General features: G+C 37.4%; 1 protein-coding gene across 2 annotated transcripts in view; it reads left to right on the top strand.

Annotated features, from left to right (window-relative positions):
* Positions 1-2,472: 2,472 nt before the first annotated feature.
* Positions 2,473-23,647, top strand: part of LOC128247800 (uncharacterized) — a 49,399-nt gene continuing 28,224 nt past the window's right edge. Inside the window, exons 1-2 of one of the 2 annotated variants that reach the window (XM_089352363.1) lie at positions 2,473-4,780; positions 20,437-20,504. In XM_089352363.1, coding sequence (XP_089208489.1) covers positions 3,092-4,639 — 1,548 coding nt within the window. In that variant the 5' untranslated portion in view covers positions 2,473-3,091 and the 3' untranslated portion in view covers positions 4,640-4,780; positions 20,437-20,504. The remainder of the gene's footprint in view (positions 4,781-20,436; positions 20,505-23,647) is intronic. The other variant, XM_052967736.2, reaches the window with a different exon arrangement.

The following is a 23,647-nucleotide window of genomic DNA, read 5'->3' as shown; positions in this document are numbered from 1 at the left end:
CTGTTACAGACTGTCACATGACACAAGTCGGATTGAGGTTGTAGGAAGTAAAGTTATTTTATTTAGGTTGCCATGTTGTGAGATTGAACCAGCATCTACATGGTTGTGGAGTAAACTTAACCACATTGTCGCAGTCTAGGATGCATGTACACACATAAATACATATGAATACACATACACATGGATATGTATATGAAAAACCGTATGTAATTTTTATTTGCTTACATCATCAAACAATCATCTGATAATTATGTCATAACTATCTAACAACACAAAATATGTAATAACCATTTAATAAACATCAAACCTAAAATAGTCATCGATAAATATCTCATAACCATCTAGTAAATATCTAACAATCATATATTAAATTTATAATAATCATGTAATAATTGTTGAATAACCATCTAATAAAAATTTAATACTCATCTAAAAGCCATATAATAACCTTTTAGTAACTCTCTCATGATTATGTAACAACCATCTAAGAACCATTAGTAACAATATAATAACCATCGAATGCCCATGAATTAACCATCAAATATCTGTCTTACAATCATGTAATAACCCACAATTAATAAACTAATAACCTACTAACAGTCTTGTAATAACCATTGAATGACCCTCAAATAAGCATGCATTTCTGCCCCATGGTTTGAAATATCAACTTTTCTAAATCAAATCCAAGAAATGTTTATCAAATGTGTAAAATATTACAAAACTGTTTTACTTAAAATGCTAAATTGGAACCATAAACTTTATTGTCCTATTCTATTATCATACCTTTTGATACCAATATGGGACTCTGAGAAATCACAAATGTAAAATTCTTTAAAATAGAAATAATTCAGAAAAGTGAAGAAATCAGTAGAATTTTCAGTTTGGTTAGAGAGATTTCCATGTAGGAAAATAACGAAAGAAAATGTTCTCTTCAAAAGAGTTTTCCTTATAGCTAAATAAATAATAATCCCAAAATTAATATAAAATAACCAGTTGGTAGATCTGAATATTGAAACACACTACCAATACGGATGAGAGAAAAATATACTTAATCCTATCAAAATCTTTATTTTAAACAAGGGATCCACAGAGAAATGGAAATTAAAGAATCTTGCTGTATCCCACCAGTCTTGGTATCAGAATTTTTTAATGGTCTATATTATATAAAGCAAGATATATTTGTGTAGACAGCTGCAAAGTAATTTTACTAAAAGACACTAATTACATAATTATGCAGAAAATATACTAAAAATGATCCAATTATTCATAGAAGGCAAGAAGAATGATGCTATTGCTGAGGGATGGCAAAGCTTAGAGTTTCAGTGTGGCAGATTGCTACTTTGGTTAGATGTTCCATCAACGTTCAGCTTTACCTTTCATTCCACTGAGATTGATAAATAATTATTTATAAAATAGTGAAATTAATTCCAAAATTCAAACGCTGCCTCCTTGAAATGGTCTCATGCTAATCAGAAAAAGAAATATATTTATAAATCTCGTCAAAGAAATGTAAATTGGAAGACACAGTAAGACACCAGGCTAAATTCTTTATAATTCTATCAAAATATCTTCTGAATTAAAATACCATCGAGTCAGAAATTGGTGAAAGAAATGTTTCAGTCAACTACAGTCTTCTCCTATAAGGGACAATGTACCTAATCAATACAAAGCACTGTTAGTACAACTCTCAATAAACTCTATTAGGAAGATAATATTAATAAAACACTTTCAATTAGAATAGATTAAAATCCTATTTTTTGATTGCAAGATTTGCCAGAAACTCAACTGAATTCCTAAGTTCCTTAGAATTCAAGTTCCTTAATGACCAAATGTCAAATGGATTGCTCTGAATCAAACACTTTGTAAGGATTTTCAACTATAGGGAATATTTCAGTCCTATTCAGCAGATGGTATTAAGAGTACAGAATACTTTGAACCAAATATTCTATAAATGGTTTCTACTGTTGTGGAAAATTCCTGACAAGAATGTCTTTCTCTAACTTTCTCTTTAGCTATGTTCACCAAAGTTAAACACAAGATGAAATGCAATGCACTGTGCAATACCAGTAGCTTGGTTTGAACACATGACATAGCTACTTGAGCATCAAAGAAATAACAACTCTTGACAAGATTAGTATCAAGCAAAAGTATGTTATCTTTGTCAAGGTTGCAGTCCAACCAATTGCTGTTGTATTTATAATATGAACTCTGACATTGGTTGCTGATGTGTATGAGTGTCATTACTTAAGTAGTTTCTAGCAGATAGCCATCCCCACCTTGTTAGCTTCTCTTTAATTAGTTACTGTAAGGAAAGATTCCATAACAGATAATTTGCCTTTTGAGAGTTGCAAAGGAAGAGAAGGTGAAGTGGGCAAGGGAAAAGTACACTAAATGTGTACATAAATATACATTGTGCTGAATATATATATATATATATATATTCATATAAGAGAGAGGGCGAGAGAGAGAGAGAGAGAGAGAGAGAGAGAGAGAGAGAGCAAGAGCAAGAGGTGTATGTTCACATGCTCATCTCCACATATAAAACAGGTTCATGAAGACAACTTCCTGTGTTTAGGTCATCCAGGTTTAATTTGGACATTTATAACTTATCTGTCTGCTGGCTTACTGGACTAATCTCAGCTAAATTCCATGACTGGGCAGCTGTGCTCTGCAGTCTTTTATTCAGACATTGTCAATTCTTTTTAAGGAATGAACACACAATATTGAGCAGGCCAAAATCTTACTTCAATATCTTATACTCCACATTTTAACAACTTTCTAACTTTATTTTCTTTTTAATCATTTAATGAAAACAAAATATATATGTTTTGCTGGTATCCAAATTGTTTTTATAGAATTTTGCCATCACACCAAGATTAATTTATATTTTTCTACAATTTCATTCTACTGATTTATCACAATAGTTTATAAGTTCAGAATTAAAACCTAAGACCTAGAAATTTTTAAATGTTGATTCAGTAAAAGACTTCATATTGCAAAGAAAAGAAAAAGGAGAAAAAAACAAAAATCTACAAAAGGAGCAAAATAGCTGGAAAATATCCAAATCCATCCAAATTTTACATATCCAAAAATGGAATCAAGGATGTTATTTCAAAGGAATATATTTGAGTGTTATCTGTGTGGTGTTATAGTAACAAAACCAAAAGCTTTGCCATGTCTCCACAGTTTTTGTGTTGAATGTCTTAGTATCTATATTTCTGCCAATGCCATTGACGCAACAAAGACATTTCCTTGTCCACAGTGCTTGAGAAACATTAAACCAAAAGACACATCAAAACCTATTCAAGAATGGGCAGCTTTATTCCCAGATAATATTTTCCTCCTTAATCTGCTGAACAACTCAAAGATTAGATCACTTTTAAATATCACCAATGAAAGTAATATAATGAAGAAGAAACCGTTTTCTAAGATTGCATACTTTAATTGCCCTTCACTGAGGAAAAAAGGTAAAATTTCTGATTTTTATACAAAGCAATCTGTGAGTAGTCAATATATTACAAAGTCTGTGACATACTCGACAAAATCAGCTAAAACGATAGTTGAAAGTACCCCTTGTAACAAAAAACACTTTCAGTTTGAAAGCAAAAGAAATACTGATATTAGCTATACTAGAATCTTCCGAAGTAACCGGAAACCAATGTTGGATAACAGGGTATCAGAAACACATTTCAAGAATTATTTTGTTAATAAACCAAACCCAGTTGAGAAAGGAACAAATGTTAAGCAGGATATTAAATGTAAAAGCAATGTTTCTAATGACTGTCAAAGTAATTCAAACATGAATAAAAACAGCAAAGAAGTCCATGCAGAACTTTTTGATGGGTTCAAATGTACAATCCCTGGAATTGAAATTACAAGTGAACCAAGCAACATTCTAGTTACTGCCGATGGCTGTATTTTAGTGGCTGACCCAAAGAACAAGAACATCAAGAAGTTTTCTCAAGAAGGACTCCTACTTGACTTATATAAACTAAATTCAGCACCATCAGACATAACACTTATTTCAACAACTCAGATTGCAATCAGTTTCTTCTTAAGTTTTGAACTGTGTTTCCTTACACTCAGCAAACCTTTCAAGGTTACTGGAAGATTGTCAGTACCAAAACAATATCAGAAACTTTCTCGTGGTGTCGGCTGGACATTGGTAGGGCTCAGTATGAAACCAGGAGGACTGGCAACATTGGATGTATTCTCTTTCACTGGGGAAATAATAAACAGTTTAATTGTTCATGTGAAAGGTGAATGTGCTTACCTGACCACATCCCCACATGGGGATATACTCATTTCTAGTTGCAAAGATAAAATATTAAGTTGTTACGATGTTAATGGAGCATTGAAGTTCCTGTATTTTAATACTGACCAGGCTGCTGTTATAGACCCAAAGGGCTTATGTATTGATCCAGATGGCTTTATATATCTTGCTGATGGTAAAGTCAGCAAAATCCACAGGCTCAAACCTGATGGTACCTATGACTGTGAGTTTTTGTCAGCTTTTGATGGAATTGACCGGCCTGCAGTAATGTGCATGGATAAAACTGGTTACAAGTTGATTGCTGCACAATCAAATGGAGAAATTAAAATGTTTATTCGTCATCCTCACGTGAAGATAAATAAGTAACTGAATACCAACAATAACAATGATTAAATTGCCAGTAGAAAGTAAATGAAGTAAAGTTGCTGTCATTACATTAATCAATCATCAAACTGATTTTATTAAATACACATGAATTATAGACATCCTAAATACATTGTTTCCAAGGTAATGTATTTCACTCTTGCATTTTTTACCTAACATTTCTCATGTATTTGTTTTATATATTTTAATGACACTTCTTTCTCTTCCACATCCTCTTCTTTGACATCATCATTATTATCAGTGCAATTAAATAATTTATATAAGTATATTTATATGTTTGTACTATTTAGCATATATTATTAAGTGTATGTATACATTTATAATATATATCTTAACACTATGTATTTATGTCTCTATTAAAAATATTTGTATATATATACATTTATGCTATATATATATATATGTGTGTGTGTGTGTGTGTGTGTGCATGTATGTGTATATATATGTGTGTTGTCTGTATATATATACACATATACATACATATATACACACACATATATATATATTATATATATATCATATATATATATATATAAAACACTGGACTCCTCATTCGCGTAATCATATATAAAATGTTGGACTTCTCATTCACATAATCACTGAAGCTGGAGCTTTACTCAGCATTACCTGATATCTTTGGGTCTTAGTGACACCATTACCTCTCATAACCTATATATATATGTGTGTGTGTGTGTGTGTGTGTGTGCTATATATATACATATTATATATATATATATATATATATATATATATATATATATATATATATATATATATATGTGAGTAAAAATAAATACAAAAAAAGGGTTTTGTATGATCGTGTATAGAGGAATATATTATTTTATCTAAAAGAATTCCAACTCTGTTTTTTATGTTTTATTTATATTCTTGTAAAATTAATGTGGGATATAGAATATGGAATATATAATATATAATATAAAAATGGATGGTACAATGAAATGAAGTATTGAATGTCTTATTGAATATATGGAATATGTCTTGTTGAATATATGAAATATTGAGTGTTCAATATAAAGGATTAAATATATAAAGGCGAATACGTATTTTCAATACCTTGTGGTATTCATCATGGCAGACTGTAACAGACAGTCTGTTACAGTCTGTCAGATGGCTACACTAGGCTCCAATTTGATTTGGCAGAGTTTCTATAGCTGGATGCCCTTCCTAATGCCAACCACTCTGAGAGTGTTGTGGGTGCTTTTACGTGCCACCGGCATGAAAGCCAGTCCAGCAGCACTGGCAACGACCTCACTCAAATGTCTTTTCACGTGCCATGAGCACAAGAGCCAGGAAGGCAACACTGGTAACAATCACACTCAAATGCTGCTATTTACATGCCACTGGCATGGAAGCCAGACAGCTACTCTGACAACGATCATGCTCAGACGGTGCTCTTAGCGCTCCACTGGTACAGGTGCCATCACAATTTCGCTTTCACTTGCCCCAACAGGTCTTCGCAAGCCGAGTTTAGTGTCCAATGAAGGAGACGTTGGCATGGGTGCCAGTCGTCGTATTTAGTTCGATTTCGATTTCACTTGCCTCAACAGGTCTTTGCAAGCGGAGTTTAGTGTCCAATGAAGGAAAGGTATGCATAAGTGGGCTGGCTACACCCATGGCAGAGGCCTTAGATTATGGTCTCACTTGGCTTGCCGGGTCTTCTCACGCACAGCATATTTCCAAAAGTTTCGGTCACAAGTCATTGCCTCGGTGAGGCCTAAATTCGAAGCTCATGCTTCACTACCTCATCCCAGGTCTTCCTGGGTCTACCTCTTCCACAGGTTCCCTCAACTGCTAGGGTGGGGCACTTTTTCACTCAGCTATCTTCATCTATTCTTGCCACATGACCATACCAGCGCAATCGTCTTTCTTGCACACCAAAACTGATGTTTCTTAGGTTCAACTTTCCTCTCAAGGTACTTAGGCTCTGTCGAGTATGCACACTGACATTGCACATCCATCGGAGCATACTGGCTTCATTCCTTGCGAGTTTACACATGTCCTCAGCAGTCATGGCCCATGTTTCACTGCCATGTAGCATGGCTGTTCATACACATGCGTCATACAGTGTGCCTTTTACTCTGAGTGAGAGGCCCTTTGTCACCAGCAGAGGTAAGAGCTCTCTGAACTTTGCCCAGGCTATTCTTATTTTAGCAGTGCAGCTACACTTTCAGCACACCCTCCTCCACTACTAACTTGGTCATCTAGATAGCAGAAGCTATCAACCACTTCTAGTTTTTCTCCCTGGAATGTGGCAGAAGTTGTTTTCTGAACATTTACAGTGTTTATAGCTCCTGAACATCTGCTACATACAAAAACTAAATTCCTAGTTAACCTTCCTTTAATATTGATGCACCTCTTATGTGTCCATAGCTTACGCTGGGTACATCTTATAGAGTTTCTACCTACGTCTTTTCTACAGATTGAGCAGGGCCATCTACCTGAAGGGGTTTGTATTTTGTCTACCTTCCTACTTATTAGGACTTTGGTTTTAGCTAGGTTGACTCTAAGGCCCTTCGATTCTAGTCCTTGCTTCCTCACCTGAAACTCTAGTTCTGATAGTGACTCAGTAATTAGTGCAAGGTCATCATCATAGAGGAGCTCCCAGGGACATCCTGTCTTGAATTCCCGTGTTATTGCCTGGAGGACTATGATAAATAGGAGCGAGCTGAGGACTGAACCTTGGTGGACCCCTACATATATATATATATATATATATATATATATATATATATATATATATATATATATATATATATATATATATATTATACACATGACTGGCTTTTTCTATGAAATCCACTCACAAGGCTTTGGTTGGCCCAAGGCTGTAATGGAAGACACTTGCCCAAGGTGCCACACAGTGAAACTTAGCCTAGAACCACATGGTTAGGAAATAAACATATAAACAAACATACACATATATATATACATATAGATATATACATATATGTATATATACATATATATTTGTATGCAGATATATACATATATATATGGAGATAGTGATGCAAATAAACACACTTGGGCTTGATATATAAAGTATACGTACATGCATATACACATGTAAAATTATATGGGGATATACAGAGAGAAATAAAAACTGAAAATGTTCATGTATGAGCATATAAATATCTATGATATTTATATATGTACATGGAGTTCAAAAGACACAGAAACCTAAGAGAGGGTGTAGTACTTCAGGTTTCTGTAAATATATAAATATCTATATGCTTATACACAAGTGTTTGTCTTCTGAATATTTTCAGTTTTTAATTTCTCTCTCTCTCTCTCTCTATATATATATATATATCCCTATATATATTTACATCTGTATATGTATGTATGGCTATTTTACATACAAAGCCCATTTGTGTTTATTTGCACCACTACCTCCATATCCTCTTATTGCCGCTTTTTACTCTGCCGACTTAGTTCTCAAGAAAGACTTTGGAGTGTAATTTCAAATCATTTGAGCACGGCTATGTGTTCTCTATATTGAGCATCTCTGGACCTTGCCTATTGACTCTGCATATGTGTGTCTGTGTGTGTATGTGTATATATATATATATATATACACACACACACACACATACATATGCATACATATATATATATATATATATATATATATATATATATATATATATATATATATATATATATTTATATATACATACACATTTATATACATTCATATACATACAAATATATATATATATATATATATACACATATATATATATTAAAATGACATAGTTTTGTTTTGTTTTACTTGTTTCAGTCATCTGACTGTGGATATGCTAGAGCACCGCCTTTAGTCGAAAAAATTGACCCCAGGATTTATTCTTTATAAGCCTAGTTACTTATTCTACTGGAGTGTTTTGCCAAGCAGCTAAGTTACAAGAACGTAAACACAGCAACATCGGTTGTCAAGCGATGGTGGTGGTATAAACACACACACAAACGTGCGCACACACATATACATATATATACATACATTATATATGTTTATATATATATGTAGTGAAACTACCTATCGTCACTAGATACAAAACTACTATCGCCATTACATACTATCTTCTCATTTAAATATAAATAAATGCGAGCGTAGTAGAGAACCCATTCCTTGTCATCACGTGACTGATTATTATTCGAATCGGCAACTTCGAACCGTTCCCGCCAGAACGCAAACTGACCAATCACGGCCCCTAATAAGGTCACGTGATAGAGTATATTTCTACCATCTGGTGAGCCAATAGTTTGTTATAAATAGCTTTAACTCGGCGGCCAAATTTGTCTTGGTCCAGTTTCTCTTTGAGAACTGTTCCGTGTACCACACGACAGCAGCAGCAGTTCCAGTGACCACTTCAACAGCTTCGTCCAGCCAACGATGACCACCGCCATCGCCACATCAGCAACAAGAGTCTACGACTACTATCCAGCATCATCGTCATGACCAACACGATTACTACCAAACAGCCTCTACACCACCAGCGTCAACACGACTTACTATGTACACCAGACCAAATTACCGCGGCACATCTCTCTCTTCGATTCTGTTAGGTGACTCAGCTTCACCACGGTAAATAAACAGACAAGAGTTCTTAAACAGACAAGAAATTCTCAGCCAGCGACGAACATCTGTATAACAAGAATCACGGCCCGGCATCGATGCCACGACATCACAACAAGTAATCAGCACTGCCACACTCAGCCTCTCCTCACTTTCACATACAGAACTTTCCCTTAGTGTACTAAAGATCTGGTATAATTGCTCACGTGTTATTGACTCTCTTTCTATCTGCTGTAAACACTCATACACACATGTATCACTCACATACACACTTTTCTTTGTATGATGGCCTGTCTTTGATAATGTTCTTATATGTCGCATTCACACTCACACACAGACATACATCTTTAACGCTACAATAAATATCTCTGTTATTCATCTTATACGGTTGTGGTCTTTCTTTACGGGTCATCTATGTTATCGTCGCATAACATATCATCTATATCATCATTTGATATATTATTGTGTGTTCGACCGTGTGAGACGTTTAAATATAAGGAGTCCTCTGTTTTTCCATTCATCACCATTGCTCCTTTTTGAGTTCGCACTGTCGTCCCTTACAATTGGTGACCCCTGACGTTGATTCGTTCATACAGCCCTTCTGATCTGTACAGCCAACGCGAGCATGTTCACACAGTTTACCTTACAATTGGTGACCCCTGACGTTGATTCGTTCATACAGCCCTTCTGATCTGTACAGCCCAGCGTGAAAAGTTCACATAACTTTTCCAAAAATGGTGACTAAATGCCAGTATTAGACCAACCGTTCTATAAGTCTTTTTCAGTCACCAATTGTAAGGGACGACCGTGCGAACTCAAAAAGGAGAAATGGTGACGAATGGAAAAAACAGGACTCCTTTTATTTAAATGAGTCACACGGTTGAACATACAAATATATATATCAAATGATGATATAGATGATATGTTATGCGACGATAACATAGATGACCAGTAATGAAAGACCACAACCGTATTAGATGAATAACAGAGATATTTATTGTAGCGTTAAAGATGTATGTCTGTGTGAGAGTGTGAATGCGACATATAATAACATAATCAAAGACAGGCCGTCATACAAAGAAAAGTGTGTATGTGAGTGATACATGTGTGTATGAGAAATATTACAGCAGAGAAAAAGAGAGTCAATAACACGTGAACAATTATACCAGTTCTTGGGTACACAATAATATGAATCTGTATGTGAAGTGAGTTGGCTGAGTTTGGCAGAGCTGATCACTAGCTGTGATGTCGTGGCATCGATGCCGGGCCGTGATTCTTGTTATACAGATGTTCGTCGCTGGCTGAGAATTTCTTGTCTGTTTAAGAACTCTTGTCTGTTTATTTACCGTGGTGAAGCTGAGTCACCTAACAGAATCGAAGAGAGAGATGTGCCGCGGTAATTTGGTTTGGTGTACATAGTAAGTCGTGTTGACGCTGGTGGTGTAGAGGCTGTTTGGTAGTAATCGTGTTGGTCATGACGATGATGCTGGATAGTAGTCGTAGACTCTTGTTGCTGATGTGGCGATGGCGGTGGTCATCGTTGGCTGGACGAAGCTGTTGAAGTGGTCGCTGGAACTGCTGCTGCTGTCGTGTGGTACACGGAACAGTTCTCAAAGAGAAACTGGACTGAGACAAATTTGGCCACCGAGTTAAAGCTATTTATAACAAACTATTGGCTCACCAGATGGTAGAAATATACTCTATCACGTGACCTTATTAGAGGCCGTGATTGGTCAGTTTGCGTTCTGGCGGGAACGGTTCGAAGAAGTTGCCGATTCGAATAATAATCAGTCACGTGATGACAAGGAATGGGTTCTCTACTACGCTCGCATTTATTTATATTTAAATGAGAAGATAGTATGTAATGGCGATAGTAGTTTTGTATCTAGTGACGATAGGTAGTTTCACTACATATATATATATATATATATATATATATATATATATATATATATATATATATATATATACATATCTATATATATACATATATACATACATATATATACATATATATAAATATATATACATACATATACATATAGATACATATATATATATCATAGGCATGCAGTCCATGGAAGCAAGGGAAGCAATACTTCCTTTAAAAATTATAGAAACAAAATTGAAACTATATTATTGGGTTGTCCGGAAAGTTCATGCCAATTTATAGTAGCTTACCTTTCGACTTATTTTAAAACATGGTTGAGTCCATAAAATAGGATTTGAGACTACACCTCCATTTAAAGCACAGTTTGAGGTATCGTAAGGCAGTAAGCTGGCAGAAACGTTAGCATGCCAGGCGAAATGCTTAGCGGTATTTTGTCTGCTGCTACGTCCTGAATTCAAATTCTGCTGAGGTCGACTTGGCCTTTCATCCTTTCGGGGTTGATAAATTAAGTACCAGTTATGCACTGGGGTCGATGCAATCGACTTAATCTCCTCATCTGTCCTTGTTTGTCCCCTTATGTTTATCCCTTTGTGGGCAATAAAGAAATAAGTTTAAGCTATCTTTTTGCGGAAGAAGGTTTATGTTCCTATAACCTGGGTTAATTCCGTAACCTGTTAAAATGGAAGATAAGAAAGTTCATTTTCAGCACTTGATGCTTTTCTTTTTCCATAAAGGGAAAAATGCCTCACAAGCAACCAAAGAAATATGTGCAGTTTACGGTGATGTTTCTTTATCCGAAAGAACTGTATGGAAGTGGTTCACAAGGTTCCGAGCTGGAGATTGTAGCCTTATTGATAAAGAGCGATCAGGCAGACCATCCACTACAGATGATGACCAAATCAAGTCATTAACTGAGAATAACCCACATTGCACAACCCGAGAATTGGCAGAAAGCCTCACCCTATAAAAATCCATCGTCCATGAGCACCTGGTAAAGCTTGGGTACACAAATTGCTATGATGTTTGGGTACTACATGAGTTGAGTGAGAAGAACCTTTTGGATTGCATTTCCATCTGTGATTTGCTTTATAAAGAGAATGAAAACACACCTTTTTTCAAGCAAATTGTGACAGGTGATGAGAAATGGATTATCTACTGAAATGTTCAGAGAAACCGATCCCGGAGTAAGCGACATGAGCCACCCTTAGCCACCCCAAAAGTGGGTCTTCAACCTAAAAAAGTCTTGCTTTGTGTCTGGTGGGATTGGAAAGGAATTCTGTACTATGAGCTTCTCCGAAGTAACCAGAAAATTAATTCTGAGAAATACTGCACACAACTGGACAAGTTAAAACAACAGAAGAAGACAGGTGGTGTAAACAACAAATGGATGTATTAGTTTAATACTCAGGAATAGAGAAAGTCTTTGATGTTTTGAGCCTATGCTCTTCAATTGAAAAGAACACAGAAAGAAACAAGGAGAAAAAAAATATATAAATGTTGTGGTCAGCGATCTATCATGGCAAATGCCGGACAGAAGGATCACAGCTAAGAAAAAGAGGAGATAACAAAGAAGTGGTGAACCCAAGACGAGAATCTGCATGTGTGTGAGAGAATGCTGGTGAGCTTAACGTATGCATGTGTGTATGTAGGTGTGAAGATGTGAAAATTTGGGGAAGGGAATTGGTCAGTGCTAGTGTGTGCGTGGTGGTGTGTTGTGTGATAAGGTGTAGCATGGTGTGATGTGAGGGTGTTGGGAGGTGGGGGAGGCAAAGACGGGGGAGGCAAGAGTGGGGAAAGGATGGGTGGAGTGTGGGTTAGGCTGAGGGTGGGGGTAGAGGTAGGGGTATGTGGGTAGGCAGAGGTTGGAGTGGGTGTAAGGGATGGGATGGGAAGGTAGGGTAGGAGTGTGTAGGGGTGGGATGGGCTTATGAGGGAGGGTTGACGATGAAGGGGGAATCTGTATATATATGTTTGCAAGTATATATGTGTATATACATGTGTACATATATATGTATATATAAAAATGTATATGATTAGATGTATATGTATATATGTATGTATATAGATGTATATATAGATATTTATATGTATATATATGTATATACATAGATCTATATGTTTATATATATGTATATATATATATATATATATATATATATATATATATATATATATATATATATATATATATATATATATATATATAAATCTATATATATATATAGATCTATATTTATTTATTTATTTATTTATGGGTTTCAGCCAAGTGGCTGCGGTCATGCTGGTGCACCACCGTGATTTTCCGTCTTTATGCTGTGCTCTCTTCGCGTTCCTTGCATGGCTCTTCTCCCCCACCTGATATGGTCCAATCAAGAGTTTTGATGGCACATCTGGTGTATAAGAGAATATGACATCGCTGCCCTAAACTGCGTCTCATTACGAGCCATTGGTTCGTCTGGTATCGTGGAGAGGAAAGCATCAAGTTTTGTCTTGAAGACCTCCGCATCCATGTCTTGCATGCCTCTCAAATGTTTTGGCAGGGCATTGAAGAGCTGAGGTCCTCTGAAACCGAGGCTGCTGCAGTATCTCGTTCTTATGTGAGATGCAGTGGCGACCCGTGCGGGCATTCCTGTAGTACTTGATGCCAAAGTTTGGCACCAGTCCTTCCAGTATTTTCCATATGTATGTTATTACATATCTCTCCCGCCTGCGCTCCAGGGAGTAGAGACCTAGTGCCTTCAGTCGCTCCCTGTAGTTCATCTGTTGGACTGTGGCGATCTTTTTTGTATAGTGCCGCTGAATTGCCTCGAGTTCTGCTGTCCGCTTAACACTGTGTGGTGACTACAACTGAGAGCAATAGCCTAGGCGGCTCAGAACAAATGTCTTCCATTGAGTCAACATGACTTTTTGATCCCTTGTACGGAATGTCCTTAGTATTCACCCTGCCAGTTGTCTGCACTTTGCTGTCAACTTGACAATGTGCATGTGTAATGATGCATCACTACACATGTTGATGCCCAGATCTCTTACTGTTTGTGGTTCTGGGATTGCAGTACCTCCAGGCCCTGTGTATGCCAGTTGGGAGGTACTTGTGGTCTTGTAGCGCAGTACTTGAAATTTTTTTGCATTGAACTGCATATTATTTTGCTCTGCCCACTCATATATTGCATTTAGGTCATTCTGCAGGCTTACAATATCATCAGGATTCTTTATTGCCTGAGATATCTTTGTGTCATCAGCATAGCCAGTGACAGTGGCTCTCTGAGTGACCGTGGGCATGTCCAGAAGGGCCACTATGAACAGTAGTGGCCCCAGAACAGTTCCTTGTGGAACACCGCTCAATATTTGTGTTTCCCTAGATAGTTCTCCATTGGCTGCAACTGTCTGACTTCTACCATTCAGGAAGTCATGCAGCCACTCTCCTAATTTACCAGCTATGCCAAGGTTTCGCAGCTTGTGACATATCAAGCCATGATCAACTTTGTCAAAGGCTTTTGCAAAGTCGAGATATATCACATCAACATTTGAATGGTCAAGTAACTGCTTCATGACCCAGTCATAATGCTGCAAGAGCTGCGTGAGGCAGCTTCTACCTGGACGGAAACCATGCTGGGTCTCATTCAGCAAGTCATTTTCTTCTAGGAACGCAATCAATCTCCTTCTGACAATTCGTTCCATGACTTTGCTAATATGTGAAGTCAGAGAGATGGGCCTGTACCGTAGCAGTCTCTTTTGCAAATCTATAGAAAGCCTTGGGGTTTGTTTTTATGCTTTCTACTGCTCTCTTCTCCTTCTCTGCTCTCTCCTTTTCATGGGAGAGTTTAATTTTGTTTTCTATTTCTAACAGTGTTAGTTTTAATTTAGCCCTTTTCCTATCCTTCAGTTCTCTATTTAACTGGTTTGAGACCTTTGTTCTGTGTCTCATAAGGATTTTCCTGTCTCTAGGAATTCTATTGGCATGTTTGCTGGTCTTTCTATATGGCACGTATTTGGTGCATATGTCTTGTATGGTTGACATAAAATGACTTAGTTTGAGGTCATTGTCTTGTATAGAAAGGCTGTCATGCCAGTTTTGATTTCGAATCTCTCTGCGAATTGACTTCCAGTCCGCCCTGTGGAAATTCAGGTTGGATATTGCTTGAGTCCTCCTGATGGGGTGGGTGTCAGTGGGTTGTCTAGGACCATACATAGTTAATTCTATAATGTTATGATCTGAGAGAGATGTGGGCGTTATTTTCACATTATGGATTAGGCTCACATTGTTTGTGAAGCAGAGATCTAAAATATTGCTTCCCCTGGTTGGTTGGAGTATCACTTGTTCCATGAACAGCATGTTGGATAGTTCTAGCAATGATTTTGCCTGGCTTTGTTCATGCAGTGACATCCCAGAGAGGATGTGACCTTCAGGCCATTTAACATTTGGGAGGTTAAAGTCGCCTAGGAAAAGTATATTGATGTGTTGGTCCAGATTTGTCAGGACCTCTTCTATGCGTCTGAGGCTGTCCTCAAATTTACCTTCCTGCTTTGCGGTATTTGGTGGACGGTATGTTGAGCATACAACTACATCAATTTGTTTTATGTGTACTATTAAAGTATCACATACAGAGTTTGAGTGTGATAGTAGTAGTAGGGGTGTGACATCTTCTCGGATGTACATTACAACTCCCCCATGACTTCTATCCCTTCTGTCTGTTCGGAGTACGGCATACTCTGGTATATTTATCTCCGCATCTGCTATATTAGGTGTTAGATGCGTTTTGGTAAGCACCATGCATATTGCTTGATTGCATGTTACTAGGTCTTTCAAGTATAGGAACATGTCTTTGCCGCCTGTTCGTAATAGGCCCCGGATATTCAGTAGGAATATGGGTGTGATATCTGTGCAGGGGTTCCTGGTGTTAGCGGTGGCCATCCCTGATCCATCATCTGTGGTGGTCTTGGACAATGATTCGTGTGGCGTTGACTCTGTACCCTCTGCATCCACATTAACTGTTGTACCATTTTCTGGGCCACGCTTAAAAAAGCTTGCTGCTCAGCTACTGCAGTTCGTACAGCCTCTGCATACAACCTTTTTTGGGGAGCGGAAGGAATATACGGACTTCTCTCTTTCTGAGTCCTGTTGGTATTCGGTGGATTATGTGTACGTAGATTTAAGCTGTCTGGTCTCCCTTTTCTGCGCTCCCGCTTATTTTGTTGTAAGTGGTTATCTACCTTGTTTAGTTGGTGGTGTTTGGGATGGGCAAATTTGCAGTTTCATCCCTTTTCCCCGTGCCAGCAGGTACCATTTAGGTAGAATTTACAGATCTGTTTCTTATGTATATATATGTGCATATATATATGAATATATATATATATATATATATATATATATATGTATATACATAGATCTATATGTATATATATATGTACATATATATATATAGATCTATATGTATATATATGTATATATATATATATATAGATGTATATGTATATATATGTATAAATATCTATATGTATATATATGTATATATGTATATATGTATATATATATATATATGTATATATACATATATATATGGTTAGTGAGAGCTGTGCGAGCCCTGTACAGAGATGCTGCCAGTAAGGTGAGGGTTGGAAATGAGTACAGCAATGAATTCCGGGTAGAGGTAGGGGTCCACCAAGGTTCCGTCCTCAGCCCCCTCTTATTTATCATAGTCCTCCAGGCAATCACAGAGGAGTTCAAGACAGGTTGCCCCTGGGAGCTCCTCTATGCTGATGACCTTGCCCTAATTGCGGAGTCACTATCAGAACTAGAGGAGAAGTTTCAGGTGTGGAAGCAAGGTCTAGAATTGAAGGGCCTTAGAGTCAACCTAGCTAAAACCAAAATCCTAATAAGTAGGAAGGTAGATAAAACACAAACCCCTTCAGGTAGATGGCCCTGCTCAGTATGTAGAAAAGGAGTAGGTAGTAACTCTATAAGATGTACCCGGTGCAAGCTATGGACACATAAGAGGTGCAGCAACATCAAAGGCAGGTTAACTAGCAAGTTAGTTTTTGTTTGTGGCAGATGTTCAGGTGCAATAAAGACTGTAAACAAACAGGAAACAACTTCTATCTCATTCCAGGGTGAAAAACTAGAGGTAGTCGATAGCTTCCGCTATCTGGGCGACCAAGTTAGTAGTGGGGGTAGGTGCGCTGAAAGTGTAGCTGCTAGATTAAGAATAGCCTGGGCAAAGTTTAGAGAGCTCTTACCCCTGCTGGCGACAAAGGGACTCTCACTCAGAGTAAAAGGCAGACTGTATGACACATGCGTACGAACAACCATGCTACATGGCAGTGAAACATGGCTGTAACTGCTGAGGACATACGTAAGCTCGCAAGGAATGAAGCCAGTATGCTCCGTTGGATGTGTAATGTCAATGTGAATACCCGTCAGAGTGTAAGTATCTTGAGAGAAAAGCTGAACATTAGAAGCATCAGTTGTGGTGTGCAAGAGAGACGATTGCGCTGGTATGGACATGTGGTGAGAATGGATGAGGATAGCTGCGTGAAAAAGTGCCACACCCTAACAGTTGAGGGAACCCGTGGAAGAGGTAGGCCCAGGAAGACCTGGGCTAAGGTGGTGAGGCAAGACCTTCGTACATTGGGCCTCACCGAGGCGATGACTACTGACTGAGACCTTTGGAAATGTGCTGTGCGTGAGAAGACCCGGCAAGCCAAGTAAGATCGTTGCCAGTGCCCCTGGACTGGCTCTTGTGCGGGTGGCACATGAGATGCACCATTTTGAGCGTGGCCGTTGCCAGTACAGCCTGACTGGCTCCCGTAAGATTTTCGAGTGAGATCGTTGCCAGTGCCCCTGGACTGGCTTGTGCGGGTGGCACATAAAAGACACCATTTCGAGCGTGGCCGTTTTCGTGCGGGTGACACGTAAAAGCACCCACTACACTCTCTGAGTGGTTGGCGTTAGGAAGGGCATCCAGCTGTAGAAACTCTGCCAAATTAGATTGGAGCCTGGTGTTGCCATCCGGTTTCACCAGTCCTCAGTCAAATCGTCCAACCCATGCTAGCATGGAAAGCGGACGTTAAACGATGATGATGATATATACATACACATATATATCAGGTCCATATATATACATATATATATCAGGTGCATATATATGTATATATACATATATATTTATATATGTATATATATGTAAAATGGAGATGATCAAGTGGTGGTATTCATAAACTTATAGACATTATATTATGTCTATTTATTTATTTTTTTAAAAAAGACAATTAGAGCAATATACACACATGTATAACATACTATGCTTTACATATATAATATATAAAATATAAAATATAAAAATACCAGTAATTATTAAAATATATAACGTAGAACATAGAAAGTAGGATAAAACCTTACAGCTGTTTCAGCCAAGAGGCCATAGTACTTTTATGCACATATATACACACACACACACACATATATATATAATATATCAGGTGATCTTTCTGGATGTGGATGCAATGATCAAAATTTTCTGTTACATAGATATTTGAATGAAATTGACATGTTCATATTATACAGCTATTCTTAAAATGAAAAGAAATCACATCTTATATTAAGTGTGTTCTGTAATTTGAAAAAGTCTAAAATAGTTGAATAAATACAGAAAACTACGCGCGTTATCTTTACACCGTTTTTCTAATGGAAGCAGAATGTCAACTTGCTTCCCTTTTCCTATGTAAGTGTTACAAAACGTAAGATTATATATATCATAGGTATTGTGAATAGACAGAAACTTAATCTAAGCGTATAAGTATTTATTAGCATCTAAAAATATTCATTATCAGCACTTACTAGAAAAAATTGGCTTTGTGGCATTTTTATGGGAAAAGTTGTTAAAATATTACACTGAAAATGATGCAACAGTGTGTATTGCTTCCCTTGCACAGATTTTTTGTGTCATCTGCCACTGCTTGTTGTCTCATGCTAATTCTGACAATAAAAGTCTGAAACCTATGATGTCATTTAATTTATATTAAATATACAGAACATTAGAAGAATGATCTTATGAAAAATAAGTATTGGGTTGTCCGGAAAGTTTGTGCCGATTTTTAAAGGAAAGAAAAAGGTCAATAATTACTTACCAGTACATTTTTAATGAACCAAATATGAACCATTTTGTTGCACAATGCATCTCCATCTTTCCTTTAACTTGAAAATACCCTCTTCCCAGAATTGGGGTGGTTTCATGGCAAAGAATTCAGCAAGGTATCTTTTTATGTCATCCAAGGAATTGAAATTTTTACCATTAAGACGCTTCTGCAGAGACCTGAATAAGTGGCAATCTGAAGGAGCAATATCTAGTGAATATATATATGTATATATATATATATATATATATATATATATATAGTGAGAATTTACAAAAAGACAAAAGACGAAGACAAGTGTGTAAAAAACAAACAGACATATTAGTACACTCTTCAACAGAAAGGAACACAGAAATATACAGGGAGAGAAAATAAAAAAAGGCTTAGTGGCTAGCGATCTATGATGGCAAATGCCGGACAGAGGGGTCACACAGGAGAGCTAGGAAGAAGGGGAGATAATAAAGTAGTGGTGATCCCAAAACAAAAGTGCGCATGCGTGTGTATGTGAGAGCATGTATGTGCATGTGGAAGGTGGCTGGTGACTTTGACATGTGTGTGTGTGCATGTGTAGGTGTGTGGATGATAGTGTAAGTGCTGGGAAGTGGTCAGAACTAGTGAGTGTGCTGGGAAGTGGTCAGTGCTAGTGTGTGCTGGATGGTGTGATGTGGTGTGGTGTGTGAAGTGGTGGTGTGTGGTGTGGTGTGGTGGTGTGTGGTGGTGGTGTTGGGGTTTGGGGGAGGCGGGAGTGGGGGAAGAAAGGGTGGTGTCTAAGGGATGGGGTGGGGGTGGGATGGGATGTATAGGGATGGTGGGGTTGGAATCTGTTTAAAGAATGCTAAAATATAAATACTTACTGTACAAACAACTTACATTTTTGAAATCACACTCACTTAATTAAAATATTGTGTTTAACAAAAGTTAAAATAGAAACATTTACTGTAAAAAAACAACTCGTATTTATACCCCAAAAATCTCTAAAATTTTAAAAATGACATGTCCTATTTATGTGAAACTTGCTTTATTCTGTTTGCGTTAGCATTTCAGAGTAATGCGCCAGTTTGGCTTGGTAACACTGGAAGCAAACAAGACTCAATCTGACTTTTAATGTATTATATGTATATGTGTGTGTGTGTATATTCTCTTTTATTCTTTTATTTATTTCAGTCATTTAACTGTGGCCATGTCGGAGCACCGCCTTTAGTTGAACAAATTGACCTTAGGACTCATTCTTTGTAAGCCTAGTACTTATTCTACTGCTCTCTTTTGGTGAACTGCTAAGTTACGAGGACATAAACACACCATCATCGGTTGTCAAACAATGCTGGGGGAAAAAAACAGACACACAAACACACACATACACACATATATATACGATGGGCTTCTTTCAGTTTCCATCTACCGAATCCACTCACAAGGCTTTGGTCAGCCCGTGGCTATAGTAGAAGACACTTGCTCATGGTGCCACACCCGGAAACATCTGGTTGGTAAGCAAGCTACTTACCACACACCGATATATATGTGTGTGTGTGGGGGGGGGGGTGCATGTATGTATGTATATATACATATATATATATATATATATATATATATATATATATATATATATATATATGTATATATATATATATATATATATATGTATATATTTTATTATATGTATTTAGTTAATAATTAACTCCGACAAAATAAATTGGTTAATAGATACCAGGGTAGTAAAGATCACAAAATGACTGTGGTGTAACTCCTGTTTATGAGGTAGAAACTTCTTGTTATTTTGGGTACTTGAGTAAATTTACAAATTTAGTAAATGGAGTAAAACGCATATGTTAAATGAATTCTTTTATTTCCAATATGTTTCGAAGATTACAAATTGTACCTTCCAAAGGAATAGGTGATGTTGATAAGGATGTAATCTTCTCTTCAGGGAAATACATAGGAACCAGCTTAACCGTAAGACATTTTAACCGAATGTGATAACTGTAGTTAGAGAAGATTGCTACGTAACTTATTTGAAAAAAACCGTATATGTATATATATATATATATATATATATATATATATCATCATCATCATCATCATCGTTTAACGTCCGCTTTCCATGCTAGCATGGGTTGGACGATTTGACTGAGGACTGGTGAAACCGGATGGCAACACCAGGCTCCAATCTAATTTGGCAGAGTTTCTATAGCTGGATGCCCTTCCTAATGCCAACCACTCAGAGAGTGTAGTGGGTGCTTTTACGTGTCACCCGCACGAAAACGGCCACGCTCGAAATGGTGTCTTTTATGTGCCACCCGCACAAGCCAGTCCAGGGGCACTGGCAACGATCTCACTCGAAAATCCTACGGGAGCCAGTCAGGCTGTACTGGCAACGGCCACGCTCAAAATGGTGCATCTCATGTGCCACCCGCACAAGAGCCAGTCCAGGGGCACTGGCAACGATCTTACTTGGCTTGCCGGGTCTTCTCACGCACAGCACATTTCCAAAGGTCTCGGTCAGTAGTCATCGCCTCGGTGAGGCCCAATGTACGAAGGTCTTGCCTCACCACCTCAGCCCAGGTCTTCCTGGGCCTACCTCTTCCACGGGTTGCCTCAACTGTTAGGGTGTGGCACTTTTTCACGCAGCTATCCTCATCCATTCTCACCACATGTCCATACCAGCGCAATCGTCTCATATATATATATATATATATATATATATATATATATATATATTTGTATATATGTATATATATATATATATATATATATATATATATACACATATATACACACACGAATGTATATATATATATATATATATATATATATATATATATATAAGAAATAATTTAGATCCAGTTGAATTAGGTACTTAGGTTGAGGCACCAAGTCAGTGCAGCCTGAAGTTAGGTGAATAAAAAGCAAATAAGTAACAAGAATGTCCAGGTATCAGTGCAATACGGTCATTTCAAGCAGCTTCATTTAGTCCATCAATGAAAACATTACATCATTTCAAACTGATGCAATGTTATCGTTGATCAATTAAATGGAGCTGCTTGAAATGGCCATAATACACTGATACCAGGATAACCTTGTTACTTATTTGCTATGTATATATATCTATATATATAAAGCTGAATGTGTGTGTGTCTCTGTGTGTCTGTATGTTTGCATCACTAAAACTTGAGAACTATCAAACCGATTTCATTCAAATATTACACATGCCTTACTTTGGGTCCTAGCATAGGCCAAAAAAATGTTCAACTTCTTGCCTAATGCTGGAGCAATCTCTTGTCTCTTACACTATTTCAGTATTACGTGTCAAAAGTGAAAACATAACATCTCTATTTAATGTGAGATAATACTTTGAGTTTAATATTTTCAATATTATCTCACATATATACATGCATACACACACAGACATATATATTATATATATATATATATATATATATATATATATATATATATATAATATGTTAAGCATCTCAGTGGTGATTCCTGATGGGCCAGGTGCTTTCCTTGCCTTCATATCCTTAATTGCTTTATCTACCTGGGTACTGTCAATTCAGATAGCTGGTCCCTCAACTGGGTCAACCTTTGGCAGACTTTCCTCCTCTGATTCATTCTCCACATTCAGCAGTCTTTCATAATGGCTTCTCCAAGCCTTTTTCTTTGCAGAATCATTAAATGCAAGGGCACCATCATCCACGTGGACATATTTCTCTCCTATGACCACTCTATCTTGCAATCTGAAATACTTCAGTTCTCTGGTCCTCATGTAGCTGAAAATTGGCAAACCTCTTCTTTTCTGCTACCCCTTTGGCTATGTATACCTGTCTCTTAGCTTCCTTTATGGCTATCTGATACATTCTCCTGCTACTCCCACTCTTCCAGGAATTCCAGGCCTATTCCTTAGCTTTAATGGCCCTGTCTACAGTGTTGTTCCACTACCATGTTACCCTAGGTCTGGAAGGGACTTTGCACCATCCACAGATTTGGTCTGTGGCACTCAGCAAGCTGTCTCACAGGAATTCCCAGCTGCCTTCTATGATGTCACAGGACTGTAGCTCCTCCTCCCTATCATCAAATTTCTCAGTAAGGATATCCCTAAAGCTCTGACCATGTGAAAGTTTCCTAAGCTTCCAAGTCCTTCTTTTCCAGATTGGTCTGGTTTTGACATCCTTCTGGCCTCGAGTCTAAAGTTACTAATAACTAGTTTATGTTGTGGGGTATATTCTTCGCCAGGGAGGGTCTTTGTATTTAAGAGCAACCATGCATCCTGCTGTCTGGTGAGAATGAAATCGATCTGGTTAGTGGAGTCACCTGATTGATAAGTTATCAGGTGGCTAGCTGGCTTCCTGAAGTTGGTATTGCAGATCAATATATATGT

This window comes from Octopus bimaculoides, chromosome 5 (assembly GCF_046866305.1).
Source record: "Octopus bimaculoides isolate indiv1 chromosome 5, ASM4686630v1, whole genome shotgun sequence".
In the NCBI taxonomy this organism is placed as follows: domain Eukaryota; kingdom Metazoa; phylum Mollusca; class Cephalopoda; order Octopoda; family Octopodidae; genus Octopus; species Octopus bimaculoides.
The sequence above is the reverse complement of the archived record's forward strand: the minus strand, read 5'-3'. Positions and strand labels throughout refer to the sequence as shown.